The following is a 24,606-nucleotide window of genomic DNA, read 5'->3' as shown; positions in this document are numbered from 1 at the left end:
AATACTCCAGGAGATAGAGAGAAAAAAAAAGGAAAAGGAAAAAAAAAAAGCTGCTAAAACTATGACCTTTGAAAAATTTCTCCCCCAGATACCATGTTTTTCTTTTTCTTTTGGTCTTTATTTGCTTTTGTATTGCTTTCTTTGGATTTTCTGTGGATTACGTTACTATGTTAATGATCTTCTTGGAGAAGCCTAAAACCACAACACAGAGGTTTTTAGTAAAAGAGAAGAAATTTGTGGAGGCAACAAAAATATTTCACTGGTATTGTTTTTTTCGAAGTGCCTGACACAGCAATTCAAGAAGGGCAGTTTTTAGAAACTGCAGTGTTTTTGAGACGATTATAAGAGCTATTTCTTACAACTCCTGATCTTCTTCTTTCTTACAACTTAAAACCAAACTCAGGTTTGCTCTCAGCCAATTATTTTCTTTGGCAAATATATTAAATGATACCCTGCCAGAAGCCAAGAATATGAGTTCACAAGCCATGTAGTGCTTTCATTTTTAGTCTCCTGCTCAGGAATTGCTGCTATCTGCTGATAATATTTAGGTCACATTAAATATTTTACTTTTCCTCTTTTTTTTAAAAAAAAAAAAACCCGCTTTGTTCTCTAATAGAAGCCATTCCGGTTCATTGGGATAATAATTGCTTGATAAATGATTCATTAGAGTTACTGTAGATAGAATTCACAAAGGGAGGTGCCTGTGGACATAACGGCAAAGCAAAGAATGAACAAAGCTCAAATGGTGCTTTATTTCATCAACAAGACAAATCCTAAAAGAGGAACTGGCTGCAAAAGCCATTTGGTGGAGAAGTTGTGGAAATTGTCCCTGCATTTCTAAACAGACTTACCAAAATGTTACTTCTAGACAACTTCTGTCATCTATCCGGATGGAAAGAACGTTCACTGGGACAACAAACGAGGAATGCTGGTCCCCACTCTTCTGATCAAAGATTCCTGGTTTGTTCAGTGTGAAACTGTCATTAATAAGAAACCCTTCAAATCTAGTTTCTTCATTGTCCACATTGCAGGTGAGTTTTGGAACTGTTTGTTCTGCAATGGTTATATAAAATTGCAACTAACAAAGAACTTCTTTAAGGCATGTTGTTACAACCCTGGTTTAAACAGTGGCTAGGTCATCGTTTTAGAGAAGGAACATCTGGCATGAATCCTAATCCCAGTCCAGAGCCTCTGGGGCAGAGATACTTCTCTCATGCTGAAGAACCATGAAGAACTCCAAATATATCTGTTTCCATCTGATAAGGATTGGAGTAACGATGCTCGATGATGAAATACACCAGTGGTGGGATTCAAATTTTGTTACTGCCAGTTCTGTGGGTGTTGTGTGGCTTGGCGGGTGTGGCTTGGTAGACATGGCAGGGGAAGGATACTGTAAAATCTCCATTTCTTCCCCACTCCAGGGGAAGGTTACTGCAAAATCCCCTTTTCCTTCCTATCAGTTGGGACTCGGGAGGCAGAGAATAGATGGGGGTGGGGCCAGTCAGGTGGTATTAATGGTTCTTTGAACTACTCAAAATTTCTGCTACTGGTTCTCCAGAACTGGTCAGAACCAGCTGAATGCCACTTCTGAAATACATGCTTGTAAACATAGGCACTGACACCTTCACACTCTTAATTTCACCCCACCTCCATTACTTCTCCATATCCCAATCATTAATCTGTCACTTTTCCATAACAGCATATATTTTTAACTTTTGCATGTTGCTAACAACAATACAGTTGTACTATATATTAAAAACAAAAAAGCATCATACATGAAGGTGTAAACAACTGTTGCTGACAGAAATTATTGCAAAATTAGACGAAAGTAAAATAACATTAAAATTGAAGGGAAATAAGAAAAACATTGGTGCAAATAAAATTATATATAAATATTTTTAATATAATGGTACTTGTCACTGTTTTTCATGGCAACATATTTTATAAGGCATATTCCTCATCCCAAATGTATTTGTTCTCTGGTTTTGGCCACTACAACATTTGGACAATTGTAGGGTGATGATTATTATATATGAAAGAGATTATTGTTCTTAGGCAAGAATTTAAACATTCACTCCAAGAATTGCATGAGAATACAGTTCAATGGCAAAAAATTTATCAAATGTAAGTAAGTGGGCCTAGAATGCCAGTGAATCTGCAATGTATAATTTTACCTTACATAGTACCAGTTTAATCACTTAAAGCAAAAATTATGTTTCCCAAGGAAAAATTGAACTCTGTTTAAATAGTTGTCTTTTTCTTACTACATTTTCTACCAGGAAATGAGCTTTATGATATTCAGTTGTTTCCAAGGAGGGCCATGGAGCTATTGGTGGGAGAAAAACTAGTTATCAACTGCACAGTATGGGCTGAATTTAATTCAGGAGTTGATTTCCAGTGGGATTACCCAACAAAACAGGTATGAATTAACATTTGTTTTTCTTTCCTTTTTAGCCTCTGTAGTTAATATGCTATTTTTATTTGTGAAATATGCTATTGTTATTATTTTTGTTATTGGTCTATAGACAGGAGGGAAGGAAGGAAGGAAGGAAGGAAGGAAGGAAGGAAGGAAGGAAGGAAGGAAGGAAGGAAGGAAAGTTTTCAATGTTCCCTGCCAGCTCCCATAGGGAAATTCAATAGGGAATCTGGCAGGAAATCTAAAGTAGCTTTGCTCTCACTGCTTTTTTGCACATATGTGCTCATTCTGTTTCTCTGTATATAGTCAAGGAACTGTCTCTGAAACAAAGACTCAATGAGCCATGGATTGTCTAGTTTTGCATCCAATTTCTACTCCAAAATTCTTTTTCAGAGTAGCCCCATGTAGAACATGATACAATAATCAAGGTTTGGCTAATGTGAAATATGCTATTCACCATAACCACCGCCTGCAAATCCATTACAGTGATGAACCAGTAGCGCTCCCAATGGGTGAATCTGCTCTTTCAAGGAGGGGGACATCTTTTACTAAAATAGACTATAGCTTTGTCTCCAAGTGCAGCTATACAACTACATAATTTTAGCTTCTGATGCTAATATTTTTTTAATAGACAAGGACAAGGACAACTTGGTTAATTTTTTTAAGAGTTCTTGAACTGCACCATCATCTACCTTTACTATTTTCAGTGTGAATCCTGCTGGTTTGTAGCATTTAATACATGTTGTGAAGTTCAGCCACAACTGAGGACAAGTTAAATGTCTTATTGGTCAGGCCAAGAGCTCATTTCACTAAAGCCATACTGTCCACATTGTTACTATGTTCGTTGTAATTTCTGTTTAGATAATGACTTTGAGCAAGAGTCAATACCTAGAATGTGGTTGGAATTGCCATGAAATGACTCCAGGATTTGAAGGAGGGCATTCATGTATCAGAGTTCTTTGAGAGCAACTGAAGATGGTAACTGAATAGGAAAAAAGACAAGTGCACTCTCTGACAAGTTATTTTGGGCACCTTGGCTGACCTTTGACTCTTCCCTCCAAATGTGCCTCATTGTTGTTTTCAATATTCCTGAAAAATTGCCCAACAGTAATAAACAGATATAAAATTCTAGCACCTATTCTATAAACCAATAAAGGAGAGTATTTGTAGCTCACAGTTGAAATGCTCACAAGCAAATGCTTGCTTGTTTTCTTGAAGACATTTCATTACCCTAACTAGCACTGATGATGTTACCTAGTTAGGGTAATGAAATGTCTGCAAGAAAACAAGCAAGCTCAGAGAGCATCAAGGACCCCTCATTTCAACTGGCGCTACAAATGCTCTCCTTTATTGGTTTACAGAATAGATGCTAGAATTTTATATCCTTACTATTGGACAATTTTTCACATGATTGAAAGAATACTTTTTCGAAAACTCACCAAATAAAATGTTAACGTAAGGACCTGGTTTTGCTTGACATCCTGGGGAAAATGTTCTATATATAGTAGTGTTCATATGAGTTTCCAAATAGTATCAACAGGTTTAATTATCATGACAGCGAAAGATGCTCTTTGAGAGAGATGATGTGTTTTCATGCCTCTGAATTTAATTTCTTCTAATATCAACTCTGTTTTCTCTTCCCCTCTACCACTTCTGGCAGATGAACCGGAAAGCCATAGAACTGCCCGAGAGGCGGTCCCAACAGACCCATACTGAACTCTCTAGCATCTTGATTATCCAAAATGTGAGCCAAGAGGACCTGGGAAAATATACATGCAAGGCTAGCAGTGGGGAGCAGAACTTGAAGGAGAGCATAGATGTCATCGTGCATGGTAAAAAACATTAACTCAGGCTAAGAAAACCTTTCAGGTTCTTTTAGATTCTTGTTAGCACACATCAAAACTCTGATAGGATTACAATTCCCAGCAGGATCGTTAACCTCTGAGCAAGTATCTAATGCTTTGGCTAAAAAAAAAAATGAAAAATGTGGCCTTAGGAAGGAATTGAGGTGGTATGTTGCCATATATGTTGTTCTCCAAGTGAGATTTAATGAGATAACTTTACCAGAAGTAACATTAGTACAGGATTGCTGTTCTTGTCTTGAGTAGCCAAGTAAATATCAAGCACCAGGGAAATCAGGACATCTAGGCAGCTTAAACATACATACATAAAGATTTATTGTAAGCTTAAGCTTTCTACAATAATTTGAACAACTAATGTCAAGGGAAATTAGTGGGAGTTAAGAATAGAAAGGAATTCAAGGTGGGCTGGACTCTTGTAGGCGTGAAGGGACTCTTGACTGATAACACATTTGACCCCCTCCTTCGGTCTCAGCCTGGTCATCCACAGTAAAGGATGTATTGTTTGGTATCTAATGTATCAAGAAGTTGTTCAGTTGCCCTCCATGGTCCTAGGATAGGTATGTGCATATTACTTTACAGAGAACAGCTGAGTACAATGACTTTTTGAATAATTAAGTACCCTTTTTTAATGTCAAAAAGCAATGAGTATATTAGCTTCCTGCTGTTTTTCATCCATGTTGTTGATTTTAAAACAGTTTAGCTTCAGTTTCATATCCTGTATACAGTATTCATACTGGATAACAGTGCAGCCAAAATAGAAAAAATAAGGCTTATGTGTCTTGGAAACATCTGGATGTCCAAGAGCTGCAGATGATATATTTATTTATGTGTAATTTATTAAGTGTAACATGCCCTTTTTTTGGCCACCCTCATTTTTCCTGTTAGTATCTATGACTGGCACATTGCTCAGCATACCATATACAACTGAAGATAATCTTTGGCCCAAAGAACATTGTGCACACTATTGTAGGAAATGTGTAAGATTAATCACTCACAAATGCTCATTCAAAAACACTACTTTGCTTGAACAGGAATATTCTGGCAAAAGGAGTATAAAGTATTCAATTAACTTCTATGATGAAATAATATTTGTTTATTAATTCTCAAATTGATGTCCTTTTTTTGTTTTTTCCAGTATTATAGGCAGCTTAAAATAAATAAATAATGTGGGATACAAATCATAACAGAAAAAGCAAAATTCAAATCTATCAGTCAATTAATTAATAGTAAATCTTAGCAAAATAAGATATTAACCATCCTCCTAAATTGTAGGAGAGCAGGAACAAAATGCCCCTCCTTAGGTAGACCATTCCGTTGCCTGGAAATCAGACAGGAGAAGACTCCTTTCTAGATAAAGGTAAAGGTTCCCCCGCACATGTGTGCTAGTCGTTTCCGGCTCTAGGAGCGGTGCTATGTCCATTTCCAAGCCGAAGAGCCAGCACTGTCCAAAAGCATCTCCATGGTCATGTAGCCAGTATGACTAAATGCCAAAGGCGCATAGAGCACTGTTACCTTCCCACCAAAGGTGGTTCCTATTTTTCTACTTGCATTTTTTACATGCTTTCAAACTGCTAGGTTGACAGAAGCTGGGACAAGTAATGGGAGCTCACTCCCTTGCTAGGGATTCGGACTCCTGAACTGCCAACCTTCTGATCGACAACCTCAGCGTCTTAGCCGCTGAGCCACCACATTCCTCCTTTCTGTATTCTCAATAACAAAGTTTCTGGCAGTATTCTGGGAGCATCCTTCTAAGGTCATTTTCTCCTCATCTGAATAACTGGGCAGCTTCTTAAATAAGCACATTAGTATTCCTAGTATTATTTTTTTTAAATCAGTCAGTATAGCACTGTGCTTTTGTGGCATAAAATGTAACTTGGTGTATCATTTTTATGTCTGGAAAAGAAGCAAAGATGTAGTGTGTGGGTCTACATCCATAAAATTATAAATTTTCTAAATATCTCTGTTGTTGCATCAGCTACTGTGTTTAACAACTCTGACTCTTTATCCCACCCCCCGCCCTTGTTCTTTTTTATTTATCCAAATGGTTTTTACAGAGAAGCCATTTATCTACGTGGAAAGGAAAAAGGGCCCAGTGATAGAAGCAACAGTGGGAGACGAAATTGTGAAGCTACCAGTAAAAGTGGTTGCCTATCCCCAGCCTGAGTTCCAGTGGTAATACATTCCTTTCAGAGTCTTCTTTGGATTGAGGGGCAGAGGAGGGAACTAGAAAAGAGAAAAACCACTACCTGACTTCGTTTGTTTGTTTAAGAAAATTTATATTGCCGCCATTTCACAGATGAGGACTCAAGGCAGATTATATGAATTTATGATGTTTTTGTGGCAATCATTAAGTGAATAACTGCTGTCATTAAGCTAATTTACTGTTCATTATGGGGCATTTGGCCAAAACCCAAAAGTAAACACTGTTTACTAATTGCGATCACATGGCCAGTGAGGTTGCTGCTAAGCATCTGAAATGTGGTCATGACTTCCAGAATTCTTAACCAGCCTGAAGGGTGCCAAATTGGGGGAATCTCCATAAATATTTCCCCTTACCTCCCTCCCCCCAAATAGCAATAAACCAATGATAAATCAGTGTATATACTTTTTTTGGGGGGGGGCGGTGCTTCTCAGCAGATTTCAGAGAAAGCTTTTCTTAAGGGGAAAATAGGTGAAAGGGCTCTTTTTTCAGAAATTCTTCATTTCATTGGCTGAAGCCCCAGGGCTACCTTTTAGAAGCTTAAGCTATATCCATACCTTCTTTCTCTGCTTCCACCCAGGTTTAAGGATGGAAAGTTAATTTCCAACAGGCAATCTCAATATTCCCTCCAGATCAAGGATGTGGCAGAGCAAAACTCTGGCTCTTATACACTGGTCCTGAAGAACGGGTTGGCTGGACTGGAGAAGAGCATTAACCTTCAGCTGGTAGTTAACGGTGAGGAAGAACCAGAGGACTTACGAGAAGTCTTCAGCCATATAGCAGTTAAATCTATATTCCCAATTTGTTTTATTCCATGAAAATAGTTTCCCAAATCTTACCAATTTAGGCATGATGTTAATCACATTTTTTGGCACCAGAGCGTGGTTTTTAAATAGGATCCAAGGTCTGGGGTGGATCAGAATTCTGGCGGGACAGATGAAGATCCTGTTAGTGTCATTTGTAATGGAGGAAGGCTATTATGGGCATCACACATCCCAGTTTAAAAATGAAGAGATAAAAGCCTCCAGTTCTACTATCGCAATAGCAATAACACTTAGACTTATAAAGCCGCTTCACAGTGCTTTACAACTTTCTCAAAGTGGTTTATAGAGTTAGCATATTGGCCCCAACAATCTGGGTCCTCATTTTACCGACCTCAGAAGAATGGAAGGCTGAGTCAACCTTGAGCTGATGAGAGTCGAACTGCTGACAGGCAGCAGTATTAGCTTGCAATAACAAAATATTATGTAGTCTAGACTGTACATCAACATACAGGTAGGTAATCCTTCACATGTGACCACAATTGGAACCAGAATGTCCATTGTTTAAAAAAAGGCAGTTGTTAAGTGTTTTTCTGATTTTACAGTTTTATTTGCCATGGTTGTTTAGCAAATCACTGTAGTTATTAGGCAAACATGGCTTAAGTGCATAGTCATTAAATGAATCTAATTCCCCCATTGACTTTGCTTGTTGAAAGCTGGGTGGGAAGGTCACAAATAGTGATCACATGATTCTGGGTCTATTGTACAGGCTTCCTGGTTTCCAAGCACCTGAATTTTAATTACATGACCAGGGGGATCCTGCAACAATTGTAAGTCTTTTTTCCCCCAGTGCCATTGTATCTTTGAATGGTCAATAAATGAATGGTTATAAGTTGAGGACTACTTGTATTTTCTTGGATTTGTACAGGTAGTCCTTGACTTACCAGAGTTTATTTAGTGGCCAAAGTGACAACGACAATGAAAAATGTGACTTACGACCATTTTTCACAGTGACAACTATTGCAGCACCACCCCATAGTCATATGATCAATATTCAAATACTTGGCAACTGGCTCAAGATGGTTGCAGTGACCCAAGGTCATGTGGCCAACTTTTGTGACCTTCTGACAAGCAAGGTGAGCGAGGAAGCCAGAGTCACTTAACAACCATGTTACTAACTCAACAACTGCAATATTTACTTAACAAATGTGGCGACAAAAGTCATAAAATGGGGCAAAATTAACAAATTTCTCACTTAGCAAAAGAAATTTTGGACTCAATTGTGGTCATAAGTCGAGGATTACTTGTAGTTTTGTGCTTTTCTCTTTTTTCATCTCTGAATGTAGTAATTCAGTATTATTTTTGCCATATTACATGGGAAAGGCATGACATGCTAAGATTGGAGTAGGAGCAGTTGATTGGTGCTACGCCATTTCCTCTCTGTGTAGATAGAATAAAATTTTATATGTAAGCTGAAAACAGGTTTATCTTCTTTCTTTCTTTCTTTCTTTCTTTCTTTCTTTCTTTCTTTCTTTCTTTCTTTCTTTCTTTCTTTACTAGTTTTATCCATATTCTTTTCATTTGTGTTTTATTTTGCATTTACCAGGTTACTTTACCTTTTTACTGGGCAGTGTAAGAGCATATTTAAAAGTTTCTGGGAGTTAATTCTTCCCAAGAGAACAATATGGATGACTAAAAGCAGTAGCAACAATCCAAAATTAGGGAGAGTTGGCCTGGTGGAGTTTTGACATGTGAATTGGAAAGAAGGGCGTAAGCAGTCACCCCAAATGGCAAATAATAAAACTGGTATTTTATCACAATTATGATTTCAGTTCCTCCACAAATCCTTGAGAAAGAAGCCTCTTCACCAAACATTTATTCTCGTCAAAACCGGCATGTACTTACCTGCACCGTCTACGGCATTCCAGCTCCGGAAAAGATACAATGGCAGTGGAGGCCTTGGACACCTTGCCGAATGTTTCGTCAGCACAGTCTGTAAATGTCTTTCTTTTTAAAATATGCACTGAATTCTCAATAGAGCACAAGGAAAATTTTGACCGATCTATTTAGGCCAGTGCACATGTGCTAAGTCAGCCGCATTGAAGCCACTCCATTTGCATCACATGGCTGCTTTTTCTAGACAGAGCAAGCCTTCGGATGCAATTGAGGGTTTGTGCAATTTGGCTTTTTTTGTATGAAATGAGTTTGAATAGTGATAGTGGAATACTCTTACATTATATAATCTGTCCTTGGTTTAGTAAAGGCAGGACCATATTAGCCAAGAGCTAGGTCAGGTCTTTTTTGTGTGTTTAAAACGCACATGTAAAAGACTTGACTATTTGTGTATGTATAATAGACTGATATATTTATGTAAATTTGGATCCAATTCTGTAGATGAATATAGATGAAATGCTTTGACTTCTCTTACAAGTGTGAATTGTGCTTTCCAAATGTCTCAGAGCCATACAAGATAAAAAAATGTGAAGTACCCACAAAAATTTCTGATTGGAACTGAAAGCGGGCTGCTGTCAGAGGGAGGCTTTAAGTTTTTCTTCCATCCTTGAACATCCTATTTCTAGGGCTGTGGATTTGGATGCGGAGAGGACAAGGTGCTTTGGGTCATTTAACACCTCCAATCAAGTGCAATATCTAACACCTCCTAGCAGGCTCTTAAACCAAATGGGTCTTTTGCCAAGTTGGTGTGGCAGGTTTACAGAGTTGCCAGCTGGAGAATAAGTGAGCACTCCATGTAGCCCATTGCACCTCCTCTTGTACAAAATAACGCAGGACCCTGTTATTTTCTATTTAGAGAAAACACAGTCTTTCAATTGTTTGTATTAAGGCACAGAAAAAAAGGAGAAATGGCAGGTCTCTAGGATTTTTTAAAGAAATATCATCTAAAGAAAATTTGTGCTGCTGGCTGAAGATTACTAAATAGAAAGTAATGGTTGTGTTTTAGTGTTTGATTTAAAAGCAGTTTTGGAAGATTAATGAGAAAGTTTTCAGAAGTGTATTTCAGTAGCTTTGTTACTCACCAAAATAATACATGAAACTGAATCTATTCATGCCATTCATGTACCTTAAAAGATTCCATTAATATTAAGAGATAAACCTTTTATATGAGTAAATGGAAGGTGATATTTAGAGTTAAAGTAATCTCCCTTGTGGTTTGATGATACCTGATGATAAAGTCTAGCAGTGACTTTATAGTAAGTTTATAGATATTTATTAACACTATTAAATTCCAAAAATGATTACAGATGCTGGAAATAAGTTTTCTATTTGTTAACTTAAAGGAAAAACACTCTTCTGATAAACAGATAAGCTGTATCCTTGTTATAACAAAAAAAAAACCCAGTAAACTGAATAAAAAGTGTAAGTAAAAAAAAAGTTTAATATTTGATTTTCAAGCCATAGTAAATCAAGAGGATTTGTGTTCTCAAATCAAGAGTTTTTCTCCAGAGACTAAGACATATTTAAGAAAAATGTTCTTGTTCTTGCTTCATCAAGCCTATTTGTTTCTCAGTCAAATTGGCAAAGCACAATAATTCAGATAATACAAATAATCCTGAGGAACTCTTAAATGGACCACACAGAACTGTAATTTAATCCATTGCATAACAAAACTAATATCAGTTGCTGGGAAATCACAACAAAAGAGTACTGATTTCCTTGTGTTCTGTGGTTGGTCTTCTTGGTCTTCTAGTTGGCCATGGTGGGAAGCTGGAATCAGAACTAGTTAGGTTGATTCATCTGGATTCATATAGAAGATTCCATTTGTATGCAAATTTTAGATACCACAATGATTAATTGCAGTATTAAGGGCTGGATATATAAGTAAAAAGAGATCTAGAAATATATATGGAAAGTCTTCACTGCTTTTGTAAGTGGAAATTCAGTTGCTGCTTGTCAGAGTGGAAGGTACAACTCAACTCAAAAATGGTTTTGGACACAGATTTGTGTGTTTAAAGCAGAAAACAGAATTAGTTATAAGAAAGCAAAATAAATACCTTTCTAAAGTAAAGAAGAGGAGTGAAAATAAGCATTTTCTAAAAGATAGAATAATATTAGGAACTCAACAGCTTCCACAGATTGCTCTATGGAGGAAAATAGTTTTGGATTTTAAAAAATTAAATTTTGCTGAGAGAGTAGTATTTGGTATAAACATACATTGTATTAAGACATAGTTTGCTCAATTATGATTTATTAAGTAAATAAATGGCTGATGTCCCATAGTTTGATAAACCCCAAACCAACAACATATGGCTTAGCACAGTATGTGAACCCTGCATGGTATCAGGAACCAAATGTCAGACTATTTGAGAAGTCCATACTGCTAGAAGAAGTGAGAAGAAAAAGAAGATGATGACCAGCAGCAAGTAGTTAGTATTGATTACAGTGGTGATGGACAAAGATTGGGAAACTTGAAAGGCCAGCTTGGGAACAGTTCATCCTAGAGATTTACTGGATAGTTACTAAGAACTGACACTGAATTAATCAAATAAATCAAGGAAGTCATGCAGTTGGTAAGAGAAGCTCCTGAAATCTTATGACTTCACTTAGCCTACTTTGTGTAGTTTGAAAAACAGAGATGTTAACCACCCTTTTTCTGGTCAGTTTAGCATAAGCACATATGTTGATAATGCAACTTTGCAATACTACCTTCTAGCTTTCAATGTTATGGTGCTTGTCCTGTTCTTTATGACTCTCTTATATTTTAGCATTGTCCAGGGTTTTTCCTGGTTGTCCAGTTAATGGATTCTTGTTTTACACAGAAGCATTGTTTGGCAATACATGCTAGACCCCAATACAGTGAAATTCATTTCTGAAGGTTTTTGGGAACACAGACAATGATAGGATCTCTATCTCAAAATGGTTAATGCACAGGAATCAAACTGTCCCCTTCTTCCTTCAGTTAGGACAATGGGCAGCAAACATTTATTATTATTGAGACAGAAAGTGACCTCTACAGTTGAAAGGAATGTGATAGCAAGTACCACCGACCCAGAAGGAAGTGGAGCATCTATAAAAATACCGATGTCATAACTGCAGTGTGACTGGTTAAGGAAATCAGGGCATTTCCAGTCCCGTCAGAAGTCTTTGTATCTCTGTCAAAAGGAAGAGGAGCTAGTGATTTATGAGCACTGTCTTCCAAGGCCACAACTTTTCTGCTTATCCCAGTTCATAATGAGTTCCTGTTTTTAAAAACAGGTTCTCATTCTTGCTGTGTATCAAAGTACAAAAAAATTGTTTTTTGCTCAACATCTCTACTGAATACACATATGGTGCGTTCAAATTATCCAAGGACTCTGCCCACGTACAGTAGTTATCTTCTTCCTTTGTATGTTTTCTTCTTTTGCACTTTCCCAAAAGTGGTATCTGCTGGTCTCTGGATATCAAGATTCTGTAAATCCTACACAGCTGCCAGTCCTACCATCTATAGACTTGTCATTCTCCTATTCAAGCTGCCTGACTTAGCAGCCTGCATAATAAATATGGAGAAATTTTATAACAAATGATACATTGTATAAAAGTCTATTTGGATTCTTCATTTCTTGCTACTGTTCAATTTTAGTGGATGTCCCCAACATTCTGGCTTCATTACAGAGTAAAAAAATATTCATACCCTTTTTTAGGTACATGCACACAAAATTGTATCATGTTCCATCTTGCTAAATTTATCCGCTTTCCCTGTAAAGCATTGCTTCCTTGTTAGGGTCTCTTATTTTTTTCCATTTCTTTCTCTTTTGTGGGTACTACATAAACTATAAAATGAAGCAGACCAAGGGCTGTACAACGCCATCAGAGGGACCGGATGCCTGAGTGTAAGGACTGGAAGGATGTGTCACAGATGGATGCTGTGAACCCCATTGAAAGCATTGACACCTGGACAGAGTTTGTGGAAGGAAGGAACAAGGTGAGGCCATTTCCCTGTTTTCTTTCTCCATTGGAAAGAGGTAACAGAGAAACACTTCAAACGTATGAAATGGAATATTATCTGGTAAATTCAAACTATATTGGCTTTCCCGTATTATCATTTTTGATATACGGTTCGTTCAACAATTCTTTCAACAGACTAACGCGACATCCAAAGCAAAGTTGAAAGAAAAGAATTGGGAAAGGAGAAATGAATTGAGCAAGTTTGCTTTGAAAAACTAAAATTGTTTAGTGTTTTCACTGAACAAACTTGTCAGTTAATGGAAAAAAGATATTTGTCATAAAAGTATCTACTAAAAAAAGGCTCATGATAAAATTGGTTTCATAGTGTACTAGTGAATACGCTCATAAAAAAGAATGTGTTCAAGATTTGGATCTGATCAGACCAACAGTTATACCAGTGGTGGGATTAAAAAAAATTATTACCAATTCTGTGGGCATGGCATGGCTTGGTGGGCATGGATACTTTCCCTGCCATGCCCACCAAGGATAACATTTTCATTCCCACTCCTCTCCAGGGGAAGGTTACTGCAAAATCCCCTTTCCCCCACCCCTAATGAGCTGGGACGCAGGAGGCAGAGAATAGATGGGAGTGGGGCCAATTAGAGGTGATGTTTACCAGTTCTCTGAACTACTCAAAATTTCCGCTACCAGTTCTCCAGGACTGGTCAGCACCTGCTGAATACTTCCTTTGAGTCACACCTATTTGTATATTTCCTGAGCTATCCTGCATGTTCTTGAAATCTTGAGAAACAACCTACCTTTCTTTCCCAAAAAGTATTTCCACAAGGATGCATTCATATTACAGCCCTCTAGCATTATTAAGATGTTACTTTACTATCATTGCTGGTTGAAGGTTTTTACCTGCTTAGTGTTTACAAATAAACAATGCATGCCATGCAATTAATAGCATATTCATAATTAACTCTGTAGGTGGGATCAAGCAATTTATGAGACTAGGTCTTAATACAGGAAGTGCTTACTGAAATTAAAAAAACCTCAAAGAGTACAAGACTATTTTGTCTGTATATGCCAAATATGCTGATACTCGGATGAAATTCTTGCTATCTCTCCAAACTGACAGAAATTAAATTATACTGAGATAGTACTGATATATTATTTTATTTAAAGATTTACAGAGTAATAAAACATAAACATGAAATAATATAAACTAAAAAAAAGCAAAAAGTCAAGTAAAAGTATGAAAATACTTCAATTAAATAATGCCATTTATTGGGACTTCAGAAGCAGGTTTTCTCTGTTAGCAAGACATGCCCTCCATAATGAGGTTCCCCTGAGAGATCCAGACAATTCCTTCCATGCTAACGTTTTAAAGGCCTATGAAGGTTTTAGCCATTTGCACAGGCCTTTGGTGACAGAGAGTCACCTATTTGGATTGTATGGGTTTAATTTTTTTTAAAATTTCTGTCTGGGTTTTCTTCTTCTTCTTTGTCATTCTTGCCATCCTCTCTTCATCTTTTTTGTCTGTTATTATATTTTTCAAAAGTTTATCTTTGTAGACTGCCCAGAGTCATTGGGAGTTAGGTTGCATGTAAATTTAATATGTTGTTATCATCATTATCATTAATGCTTCTGAAAAATATGGTAGAAATATGCATTTTTTTAAATCCAGAGTAAAGGAGCAAAGGAAACTCAGACTTGAAGTCAACACCTTCTCTGTATTTGTCAGGTGCTTCTTAAAGAAGCTACACCTATTCCTAAGCTTAGACCCTTGCCCCATGGGCTGAGGAAAGCATGCATTTGAATGAAGGAGGAAGTAAAGCAGTGACTCTTAAGTATTTCCTAGGTCCATAAATCTACCGGCAACTATCAGACCAGCCAGTGGGTATAGAGAGGTGCCCACACCAGAGCCAAAGCACCATTACACAGTTTGGAATCACAATAAACTTTCTCGTTTGAATGTTCCATTTAAAGATAAGCCAGGAATTGCTTTCTTGAAAAAGAGCTAATGTTGAAATAATATACAGCAAAACATTTTAACAAGCGTCCACATTATAAATTAAATTATGAAATGACATGGTTAAACCCAGATGGAGGATGACTTTGCCTTTTAATCCCTTTAAAATCTGTATTGCTATATAATTATCTAGTATTTGTATTATCCAGTGCTAGGGTTGTTGAAATTGGCACTGCCTTATGTTACATACAAGTTCTGTTTATCTCTTCTAAGTAGAGTCAGAAAAATAGTACCTATTCTTTAGTTAAATTCTTCAGTTGCCAATTTTCCGTTACTCTTTACACACCTATGTGCATTAATTTTTTAAAAAGGCATTGAGGATAGATTTTTCTGGCAAATCCCAGTCTCTTAAAGTGCCACTTTCAAAATATTTTTCTTTTTCTGTATCAAAATTTTATTACTTTATCAGAATATAAAATACAAAGGAAAAAAAATGGGAATTAAGGGAAGGGAAAAAGAGAAAATGTAGGGTAGAAGGGAGGGGGGAAAGGCATTGACTTCTGATTTTCTTAATACAGTAGAAGATAATAAAATTACAACCTTAACTTTTTACTTTTATGCAATGATATTAGAGGTGGGTTGTTGCCAGTTTGGCCCTGATCGGCGAAACCTGTAGTAGCTGTGACAGGAGGCTCCGCCCGCCTGCCTGGACGCTTCTGCGCATGCGCAGAAGTGTCACATGGGCAGGAGCGCACCCGAACCAGTAGTAAAAAAATTGGCAACCCACCTCTGAATACTTTAGCTATTTTTACAACAACAAACCTATTTAATCAGCAAAAGCAAAATCAAAGTTTTATTTTTCCATTACAAGCACAAAATCCAGAAGTGATTTCCAAATAAAAATAAAATTAGATATACAGTATTAATTTCTTCAAATAAAGCAATCTGTTTAACTATCTTCCTTTATTTTTTTGCTTACTGTGGAAAGTAGTATATATTCTACTTACACTTATTAATCTTTGTCATCATTGTCATCATTTATATTAGCCATGATGGCACAGTGATTAAAATGCACTATTGCAAGCTAACTCTGCCCACTGCTAGGACTTTGATCTTGACTGGCTCAAGGCTGACTCAACCTTCCATCCTTCCATGATTGATAAAATTGTAAACTGCTAGTCAAAATACTGTTGTTATTGCTATTAGCAAAATTCATTATACTTTTTCAGATTCTTTAACTTTAAAGTGAAAAGGCTTTTTTTACATCCATTTTAAAACTATTTTTTTCTTTAAGAATATTTATAAAATCAATAAATTTTAATCATCTTTTTAAACTTCCTCTTAACATAAATACTTTCAAATGTACTTTAAATAATATTTTGTAAGCTTTAGGAATTACGCATTATATACTGTATAAAGAAAAAAAAACATTTTCAGACTCACTTTACAAATACAAAGCTACATTAAAACATTATTTCAATTACATATATCAAACTGGTAAAGATCCACCCTAATTCCAATTAACTCATTAAATGTGTTACTCCTTCCAGCTTATCCTCATAAAATAAAATATTTTTCTTCTTCAGTTGTCCGTTTTCGGTTGCTCTTTCCATACCTCTGTGCATTATTATTTTTTTAGAAAAAAGGCATTGAGGATAGATTTTTCAGGTAAAATAGTTCCCAAATCCAAGCCTTTTAAAATACCACTTCCAAAACATTATTTTTCTGTGAGGGAACTAAAGAAGATATATGGAACCCATCTGAACACATATCAATGATATGCATGTACCTCATAGTTGTTGGATAGAATAAGCATGTTTACTCGCAAAGTGTATTAGATACCCTACACAACTAAGGTTGGTAAATCTGAAAGCTTCAATTGACCAGAGGCCTGAGGGTTTGAAGTTCAATATTTTTGGGACATCTCTGGGAATGACACTGGCATATGGAATATTGCATATGGAATATAAAAAGAATGAACGATTATGAACAAATGAAAGAAATGAACAAAAGAAAAATAGACTTGTTGTTTATGTCACTAAAAGAAAAGGGAAGGATTAAATGGATGCAGTCCAATCTCATGGATTGGAATTTATGAGTATATATTGAGTAGTTTAATTGAGAATCATAAACATATTGATGATTCTGGACACCAAACTTCTAGTATTTTCCAGTGGCTTATAATAAAAGTGGTATTAGTATTCATAACTCTGGTTTCCTGGCTTGGTCTACCTTGAAAGGCTGATAAGTCACTACCAACTAGAACCAGTCACTGAGGAAGACTGGAAAACAATGTCCAGCTCTATAACTGATTTAGAAAGTTACCATGTCAATAGTATTGAAGGCCATGAAGAGAACCATAACAGTTTCTCTATCACCATCTGGGCAATAATTCTCCTTATTGGCAAACAAAATGTTAAGGATTTAAAAAGGGAACTTTCTGTTTGCAGCATATATATTCGCTGACCTGTGTACTTCCTGCTATAATACAGTAGAGTTCTATGGCAAATACAACAGCAGCAAATCTATGATATATATAATCTTGATGTACCAAAATACTGTAGACTGTATTATTTAGAATTGCAGATTATAAAGATAGTATTTATCCAAATTTTCTGGGTATATTATTCATTTACTTCACAATGGAATACATATTGAATTTAATTCCCACTCCAAATCAGACTGGTTGTTGAAAAACAATTCCATTAATGGAACCATGAAATGTTTGCATTGATCTAGTTAATAAAACTGTCTATGAGCAAGTTGCTTGGATAGTAATATGTCAATAAGCATTTTCTTTCAGTAAATATACTGGAATTGTTTAAAAGAGTATTGCATTAAGAGCAGTTATCAAAAGAGCCATTCAGCTTCTTAAACGGATTTGAAAAAGCCATTCATGTTTTTGGATCCCAATTCATTGTGGTCCAGCCTTATGTGTCAAAGCAAATTATTTTCTGTTTCTCCTTCACAGGGGAGGAGAGGAATTCTTAAGGCAATTTACTTAAGTAGTGAAAAGCACAGGAAACAGCTCTTCACTTTCTCCTGCCCGTTATTCTCCACTGTTCTATATGTCACTCCTACACATAAGCTTAATGTACATCAACCTTAAAACTGGTTTTAATTTGTCAGCCTACCATCGTATCCAGTATATTTTTGAACAAATGGTTTTGTTTGGTGTGATGTTATTTTGGAATATGAGACATTCCAGTGGATCTCTAATGGATGTGATCCATAATTTCTTTTAGGGAGGTTTTTTAATCTTGATCTATTATCTTCTTTAAAAAGCCAGCGTTTCAAAGTTGTTTCTTTCCACTATGCTGGTAAATATAATAAAGCGACAGGATCATGCATGCCTTTCTGTGACTAGTTTCCTATTCTAAGTGACAGTGTCAGCTACCAAACTGTGCCCATGATAGTGATGCAGGCAAAAGAACAAACAAATGGCTTCCAGTTTCCTCAAGTCACTTCCTGTTTTCATGTCCCTCCATGATTACTTCCTGTCCAAGTACTACAGTCAGGAATTCTTCACAAAAAGGTGAGAAATGATGATAGGAAGGAAAGAACCATGTTCTTGTTCTGCTTCGATTTGAATTACGCCAAGTAAAATTCAGATTGATTTATGCCAAGTTTTCCAAAGTTTATCTGAAGAATAAAAGAAGTGGATTTGGAAATGCTACTTTGATTAGCCATTTGCTACATTTCTCTTCTCAATTTTTTATTTGTCCCAAATGATTATCTGGCACATTGTATAATCTACATTTCAATCCTGTACCAACAGAAAGTGAAAAAAGAATCAGATTTGAAAATATCTTGAAATTCCGATCCATGCATTTGTAATTTAGCAAGACATTAGGACTTTGGAGGCATAGCACTCTCTAAAAAATTTATGATATCGAAAGGAGAAGTTTACACCTAACCTCTAGCAATAGCTTGATGATCTAAGTTGTTTTCCAACATTCGTGTTAGGTTTTGTGGGGAAAGTTGTTTTGGGATTCTTAATTTGGTAGGACTTGTTTAGGTGTTTGGTTTTTTTTTACAAAATAGAAAGGAAGAAGAATTTTTAACAATTTGGCCAAAATTAGTTTGCAATTGTTTTTAAGTTTTAACAAGATGACCCATGACTTGTTAGGTCATTCTTTCATAGCTGTTTCCTTACCTAAACAGAATGATCACAGGTGGAGGGAAAAACGGTAAGACCAGGATCAACTTTTGACTTCCTGCCAGCTTCCCCACTGACTTTACTTGTGGGATGTTGACAGGGTTAGAAATCACAATCACCTGATCACAGCTTACCATGGTAGCACACCAGATCTGTAATGGTCACAGGTTTATCAATGCTTGAAGTTTGAAGTTCCTTCAGATTTCAATTCCACAAGAGTAATGGGTCCTTTTTGGATTTTGGAACACATTCTTTAAGTAAGTCCAATTTGCTTTGAAAATTGTTTCCCATAGGCTGCATTCTTTTGCCTAATTGAAGTTTATAAACAGACAAACAAGAGAATTTTATTACTATGTAGATTTTCCAGTCTTATTGTTTTATTTTGAATTATATTACATTGCTAATACTGTAGTATACAGGAAGATATGTTTATTAGTGTGGTGTAATGAAAGGTATATTTCTTTGGAAGAATGGAAACAAAGAGAGTAAATTTCTGGCTTACAGGTTATCCTTCAAATAATTTTATTATATTGCTTTTATTCTGTTTTCAAGTGCTGTTAGCACAGAGTAGTGTATTTTGTGATGGGATGCAACCATATAAATTTAACAAATTGATAATAATTAGTGGACTGTAGCAATAATAATCTCAATGTTTCCCCATTTTAAAAAAAATGTGGCAAATCTGTGAGTTCCAAAACTATTTTCTTTTCCTATTATTCAAAAGTAATTCATTTTAATATGTTTTATTACTAATAAAAAATTAATAAATATAAGAAGTACTAAAATAAAAAAATGGGCATCTGTCCCTTTAAGACATTACCACTGTTGAATTAGACATGACTAGAATAGTAAAAAGTTTTCTCCATTAAAGTAATTTTTGTTTACACTTATCAATGTTTACCGAAGTAAATAAATTTTGATGCATTACAGAATTAATTAGGAAAGATTTATTGAGTATTTAAATTTTTTTGTATTTTCTGGAAAGATCAAAATATATTAAAATTTCATTCAGACTATACTGAATGAGCATATGAATCAGGCAGATATTTTGCTTTATTGTATTGTTTATGAAAGTGTGTAATTATGTTTAATTGTTGAAGGGCTAATGAGAGGCTGACAAGAAGAAAGCAATTATTATACACTAAATAAATTTTAATTTCAATAAAATTTTCAATAAAACTATTTTCTTTCTGAAAACAATATTTTCCCCTCAACAGTTGTTCCAAGCAATGTCTCCTCTAGATGCTTTTTGGAACAAAACTTCAGTAGGTTTAATAATTTCATGAATTTCCTGACCATTCTCTGGACTTTTTCATAACTGCACGATGCTAGGACTAAGTATGATGTTTCTCACTAGAGCCATTCTTTTGTTGTTTTTGGAAATGCTGAACAGGAGTTCTGATTCACTAATTGCTATATTCCAGTTGTTGACAGACATAATGAAAAAACAAAAAAGGCTGAACTTAAAACTTTTCAAATTTCATTAATAATGTGAAGAAGTTAAGAACAATATGTGGCAATATTTGTGAAACACAGTTTTATCTCAGAAGTACAGAATAATCTACAGCTATCCAGGTTATGCATTCATCGTGAGCATCCATTGTCTTATTAACTAATTACAATTGTTTTGTTATTTAAACTCTGGCACCTATCTGCATTAGGGTATTCATACAACTTCTGTATCTAGAAGATATTGTTCAATGTGCCTATCCACCTGAATCTCCAATGGAAATTTATCCAATTTAATATTAATATAGTTGGCTATGTCAGAACTTACTATTTGTTGATATGTCCTGAACCATTATATTTATAATTTAAATTAGCATTATGCCTATTTTATATTACATATTGAATCTGCCCACCAATCTATATATAATGCAGAAGTCAAGATCAGACATCACATGTTTTTCATCTGTTCTTTCGCCTGCTGTGATGAAGGTGTTTGATCTGTAATCTTTCCTTAAGAAGAAAAGACTGAATTTTCTGATGTCTCTCCCTCTTAAATCTTCTTCTGTAAATAGAAAAAAAATTATGAATGGATTTTGTTGTTTCATTGAGGAGGTTATATCAGTGCAACAGCAGCATCTTAGCAGCAGCAGATTGATGGAGAATATTCATACTGAGCACACGTCCAATGAAACTGAATGCAAAGATAAAAGAAACAGCCCATAGTGTGGACAAGTGGCCATGAACATTACATGATTTTATTGCGCAACTTTCCACAGGGAAGAAGAGCTACTGGGATAGTAATATTCTTTGAAAATGTGTAGGGATGGGTGAAAATCCTATATCTTTCCAAGTTAAAAACTTGGAAAGTCATGATCGCCAGCTGGATGTCTTTGGGCCAGTCATTCTCTCTCAGCCCAATTCACTTCACAGTTGTTGTTGTGAGGAAAACTGGAGAAGGAAGGAGTTATTAGGTATGGATGCCCCTTTGAGTTCTTTATAAATTCCTGGCCTTCAGAAAGAGCCTTTAGACATGGTTTCTGCTAGTTAACCTGGGGCCCCAATAGGGGTATAATAGGTTGAGGATGGCTGATGAGATAGAGAGATCTATACCCCATGTTGGCCATCCTCTTGGTGTTTTAGCCTTTATTGATCTTTCTTAATTTTAATTGTTTTGTTTTCTTTCTTATCTTTTTATTATACTATAAGCATAATAGAATCACTACGAGAGATGGGGGGTATATAAATGTAATAATACATGAAATAATAAAATAAAAACAATAATAAAGGCAGGATAAAAAAATGTTTTAATCTGTTCATGTTGTTATTCTTTTTTCCTCAGACCATCAGCAACCTAATCATCCAAGAAGCCAATGTTTCTGTCATGTATAAGTGTGTAGCCTCCAACAAAGTAGGTCGTGATGAACGGTTGATTTACTTTTATGTAACAAGTGAGTATCTTAAAAACAGAATTCACTTAAACAACCTGTTATATAACATTTTAAGGACTCCTTAATCTCTTTGAAACCTTTGAATCAATGGTGGGATTCAAATTTTTTACTACCAGTTCTGTAAGCGTGGCTTGATGGGCATGGCAGGGGAAGGATACTGTAAAACCTCCATTCCCTCTCCACTCCAGGGAAAAGTTACTGCAAAATCCCCATTTCGCCCTGATCAGCTGGGACTCGGGAGGCAACAAATGGATGGGGGTGGGGCCAGTCAGAGGTGGTATTTGCCGGTTCTCCAAACTATTCAAACTTTCCGCTACCGGTTCTCCAGAACTGGTCAGAACCTGCTGAATACCATCTCTGCACTGAATGGAAATTGTTCATCAAAGTATGTTTGGTATTGTGTCTTTGTAATTAATCAATACAGAGCGCTAAAACATATATTTAATATTTGCTAGTCCAAATCATTATCAAAATCAAAATTTGTTGAAATTTTTATTTTAAAACTAAAAATCTATATATTTGAGTTTGCACTGTTTGAGTTTTTAAAGTGCTTTATCTGAACAAAAATATGACAAAATATTTAAGCCATTATATGTTGAAAGTCATGTGAGGTGGAAAAGCAAATCAAGAGATGTTTTAGAGCAAAGAAAGAGAAGATTTGCCCTCCTATCAACACATATACACTTTCAGGTTATCTATCTTAAAAAGCTGGCATTGCCCATTCCCAAGTGTTTTTGGTACAGTAGCACCACCTAGTGCCCTGCCATTGAACAGAATCTGCATATTTCCAATTTTAGAACCTGAGCTTTTGAATTCTGCTCACTGAATCCACAGGACATCCAGAAAACATATTTGCTTATAAATGGAATAAATGTAAAACAGACAGACAGATAGCAGTTTGCACAACCATTAAGCTAAGCTAAAATGTGATTTAATGGTTTCTGTTTTAGAGTACAGTTTAGCCATTGTATTAACACAGCAGGTAATCATGTTAAGCCATAACTGAAATTTGGACATGGAGTGTTACGTGAATATAATCACTGTGTTTTGATAATTAGGATTTGAGATAAGCATGTTATATGAATGAAGGAGATAGTAGGGCTTGATTTTAATCTGAACTATTTATCTGTACTATAATGCCTGTAAATTGATTTCCCTTTAGTAGCACAGAATTCAACATGTGAAGATGTAGCTATATAATCATAGTAATTCTTTCATCATTGCCTGGATTAGAGTTGTTTATGGATCATTTATTTCAAATCTGTCTTTCCGACAGATGAGAATGAATGTGTGTGGTGTGTGTGTATGTGTATGTATGTATGTATGTATATATATCTCGTAGATTTGGCTGTGGGTCTGTTGTTGTTTTGTGTTGTAACGACCTGGGTGGTGGGTGGGGGTTCGTTTGTTTACCAGGGCTGGTTTTCAGATGTCTGGTAGGCAGGAGGTATCGTCACGTTTATTCATGTTGTGGGGGTATTTCTCTATTTCGATAGCTTCCATAATTATTCTTTTGTTGAAGTGTTCAGTTTTGGAGATTAACCTGGTTCCTTCAAAATTAATTTCATGTCCTGTAGCTTTAAGGTGCTGGAAAAGGGAGGAGGTTTTTTTCTTTTTTTCTGACTGCGTTCTTGTCTTCTGTGATGCATGCATTTATTCTCCTGCGTGCATTTATTCTCTGTTCGTTCTGATCTCCTAATCTACAAAAAAACCCAATGGCTCCCTAGGACACACCATCTACCGGAAAAAAACACACACCAACCACTACTTAAACGGACAATCCCATTACCACCCTGCACAGATCAATTCTGTAGCCAAAACCCTCATCTCCAGAACCAAACGGCTAGCCAACAAAGACCACCTGAAAACTGAATTACACACTCTCACAAATGTATTAATCTCCACCGGATTCCAAAGAAAAACAATTACCAACCTAATCCAAAAGGAGACTCCCACCAAAAACCAAGACACAGAACAGGACAATGGAATCGCCCTCCTCCCTTACATCAAAGGCACTACAGATAAAATCAGCAAAATTCTCCACAAACACAATATCAAGACAGCCTTCAACACTGACCAAAAAATATCCAACATCTTAAGAAACCCCAAAGACATAATACAGCTAGAAAACCAAGGAGTCTATGAAACACTATGCAAAATCTGCCCTGCAACATACATAGGACAAACGAACAGGAGAATTAATGCATGCATCGCAGAACACAAGAATGCAGTCAGAAAAAAAGAAAAAACTTCCTCCCTTTTCCAGCACCTTAAAGCTACAGGACATGAAATTAATTTTGAAGGAACCAGTTAATCTCCAAAACTGAACACTTCAGCAAGAGAATAATTATGGAAGCTATCAAAATAGAGAAACACACCCACAACATGAATAAACGTGACGATACCTCCTGCCTACCAGACATCTGGAAACCAGCCCTGTAAACAAATGAGCCTCA

The 24,606-nt window shown here is 36.0% G+C and overlaps 1 protein-coding gene across 3 annotated transcripts in view; it reads left to right on the top strand.

Annotated features, from left to right (window-relative positions):
- Positions 1-24,606, top strand: part of FLT4 (fms related receptor tyrosine kinase 4) — a 108,663-nt gene that overhangs the window by 47,331 nt on the left and 36,726 nt on the right. For 2 of the 3 annotated variants that reach the window (XM_032211830.1, XM_032211827.1), the window contains exons 5-12: positions 869-1,031; positions 2,280-2,419; positions 4,077-4,248; positions 6,333-6,450; positions 7,059-7,213; positions 9,072-9,234; positions 13,018-13,156; positions 22,042-22,150. In XM_032211830.1, coding sequence (XP_032067721.1) covers positions 869-1,031; positions 2,280-2,419; positions 4,077-4,248; positions 6,333-6,450; positions 7,059-7,213; positions 9,072-9,234; positions 13,018-13,156; positions 22,042-22,150 — 1,159 coding nt within the window. The remainder of the gene's footprint in view (positions 1-868; positions 1,032-2,279; positions 2,420-4,076; positions 4,249-6,332; positions 6,451-7,058; positions 7,214-9,071; positions 9,235-13,017; positions 13,157-22,041; positions 22,151-24,606) is intronic. The other variant, XM_032211829.1, reaches the window with a different exon arrangement.

This window comes from Thamnophis elegans, chromosome 2 (genome assembly GCF_009769535.1).
Source record: "Thamnophis elegans isolate rThaEle1 chromosome 2, rThaEle1.pri, whole genome shotgun sequence".
NCBI lineage: Eukaryota > Metazoa > Chordata > Lepidosauria > Squamata > Colubridae > Thamnophis > Thamnophis elegans.
This window is presented reverse-complemented; position numbering and strand designations above follow the sequence as displayed.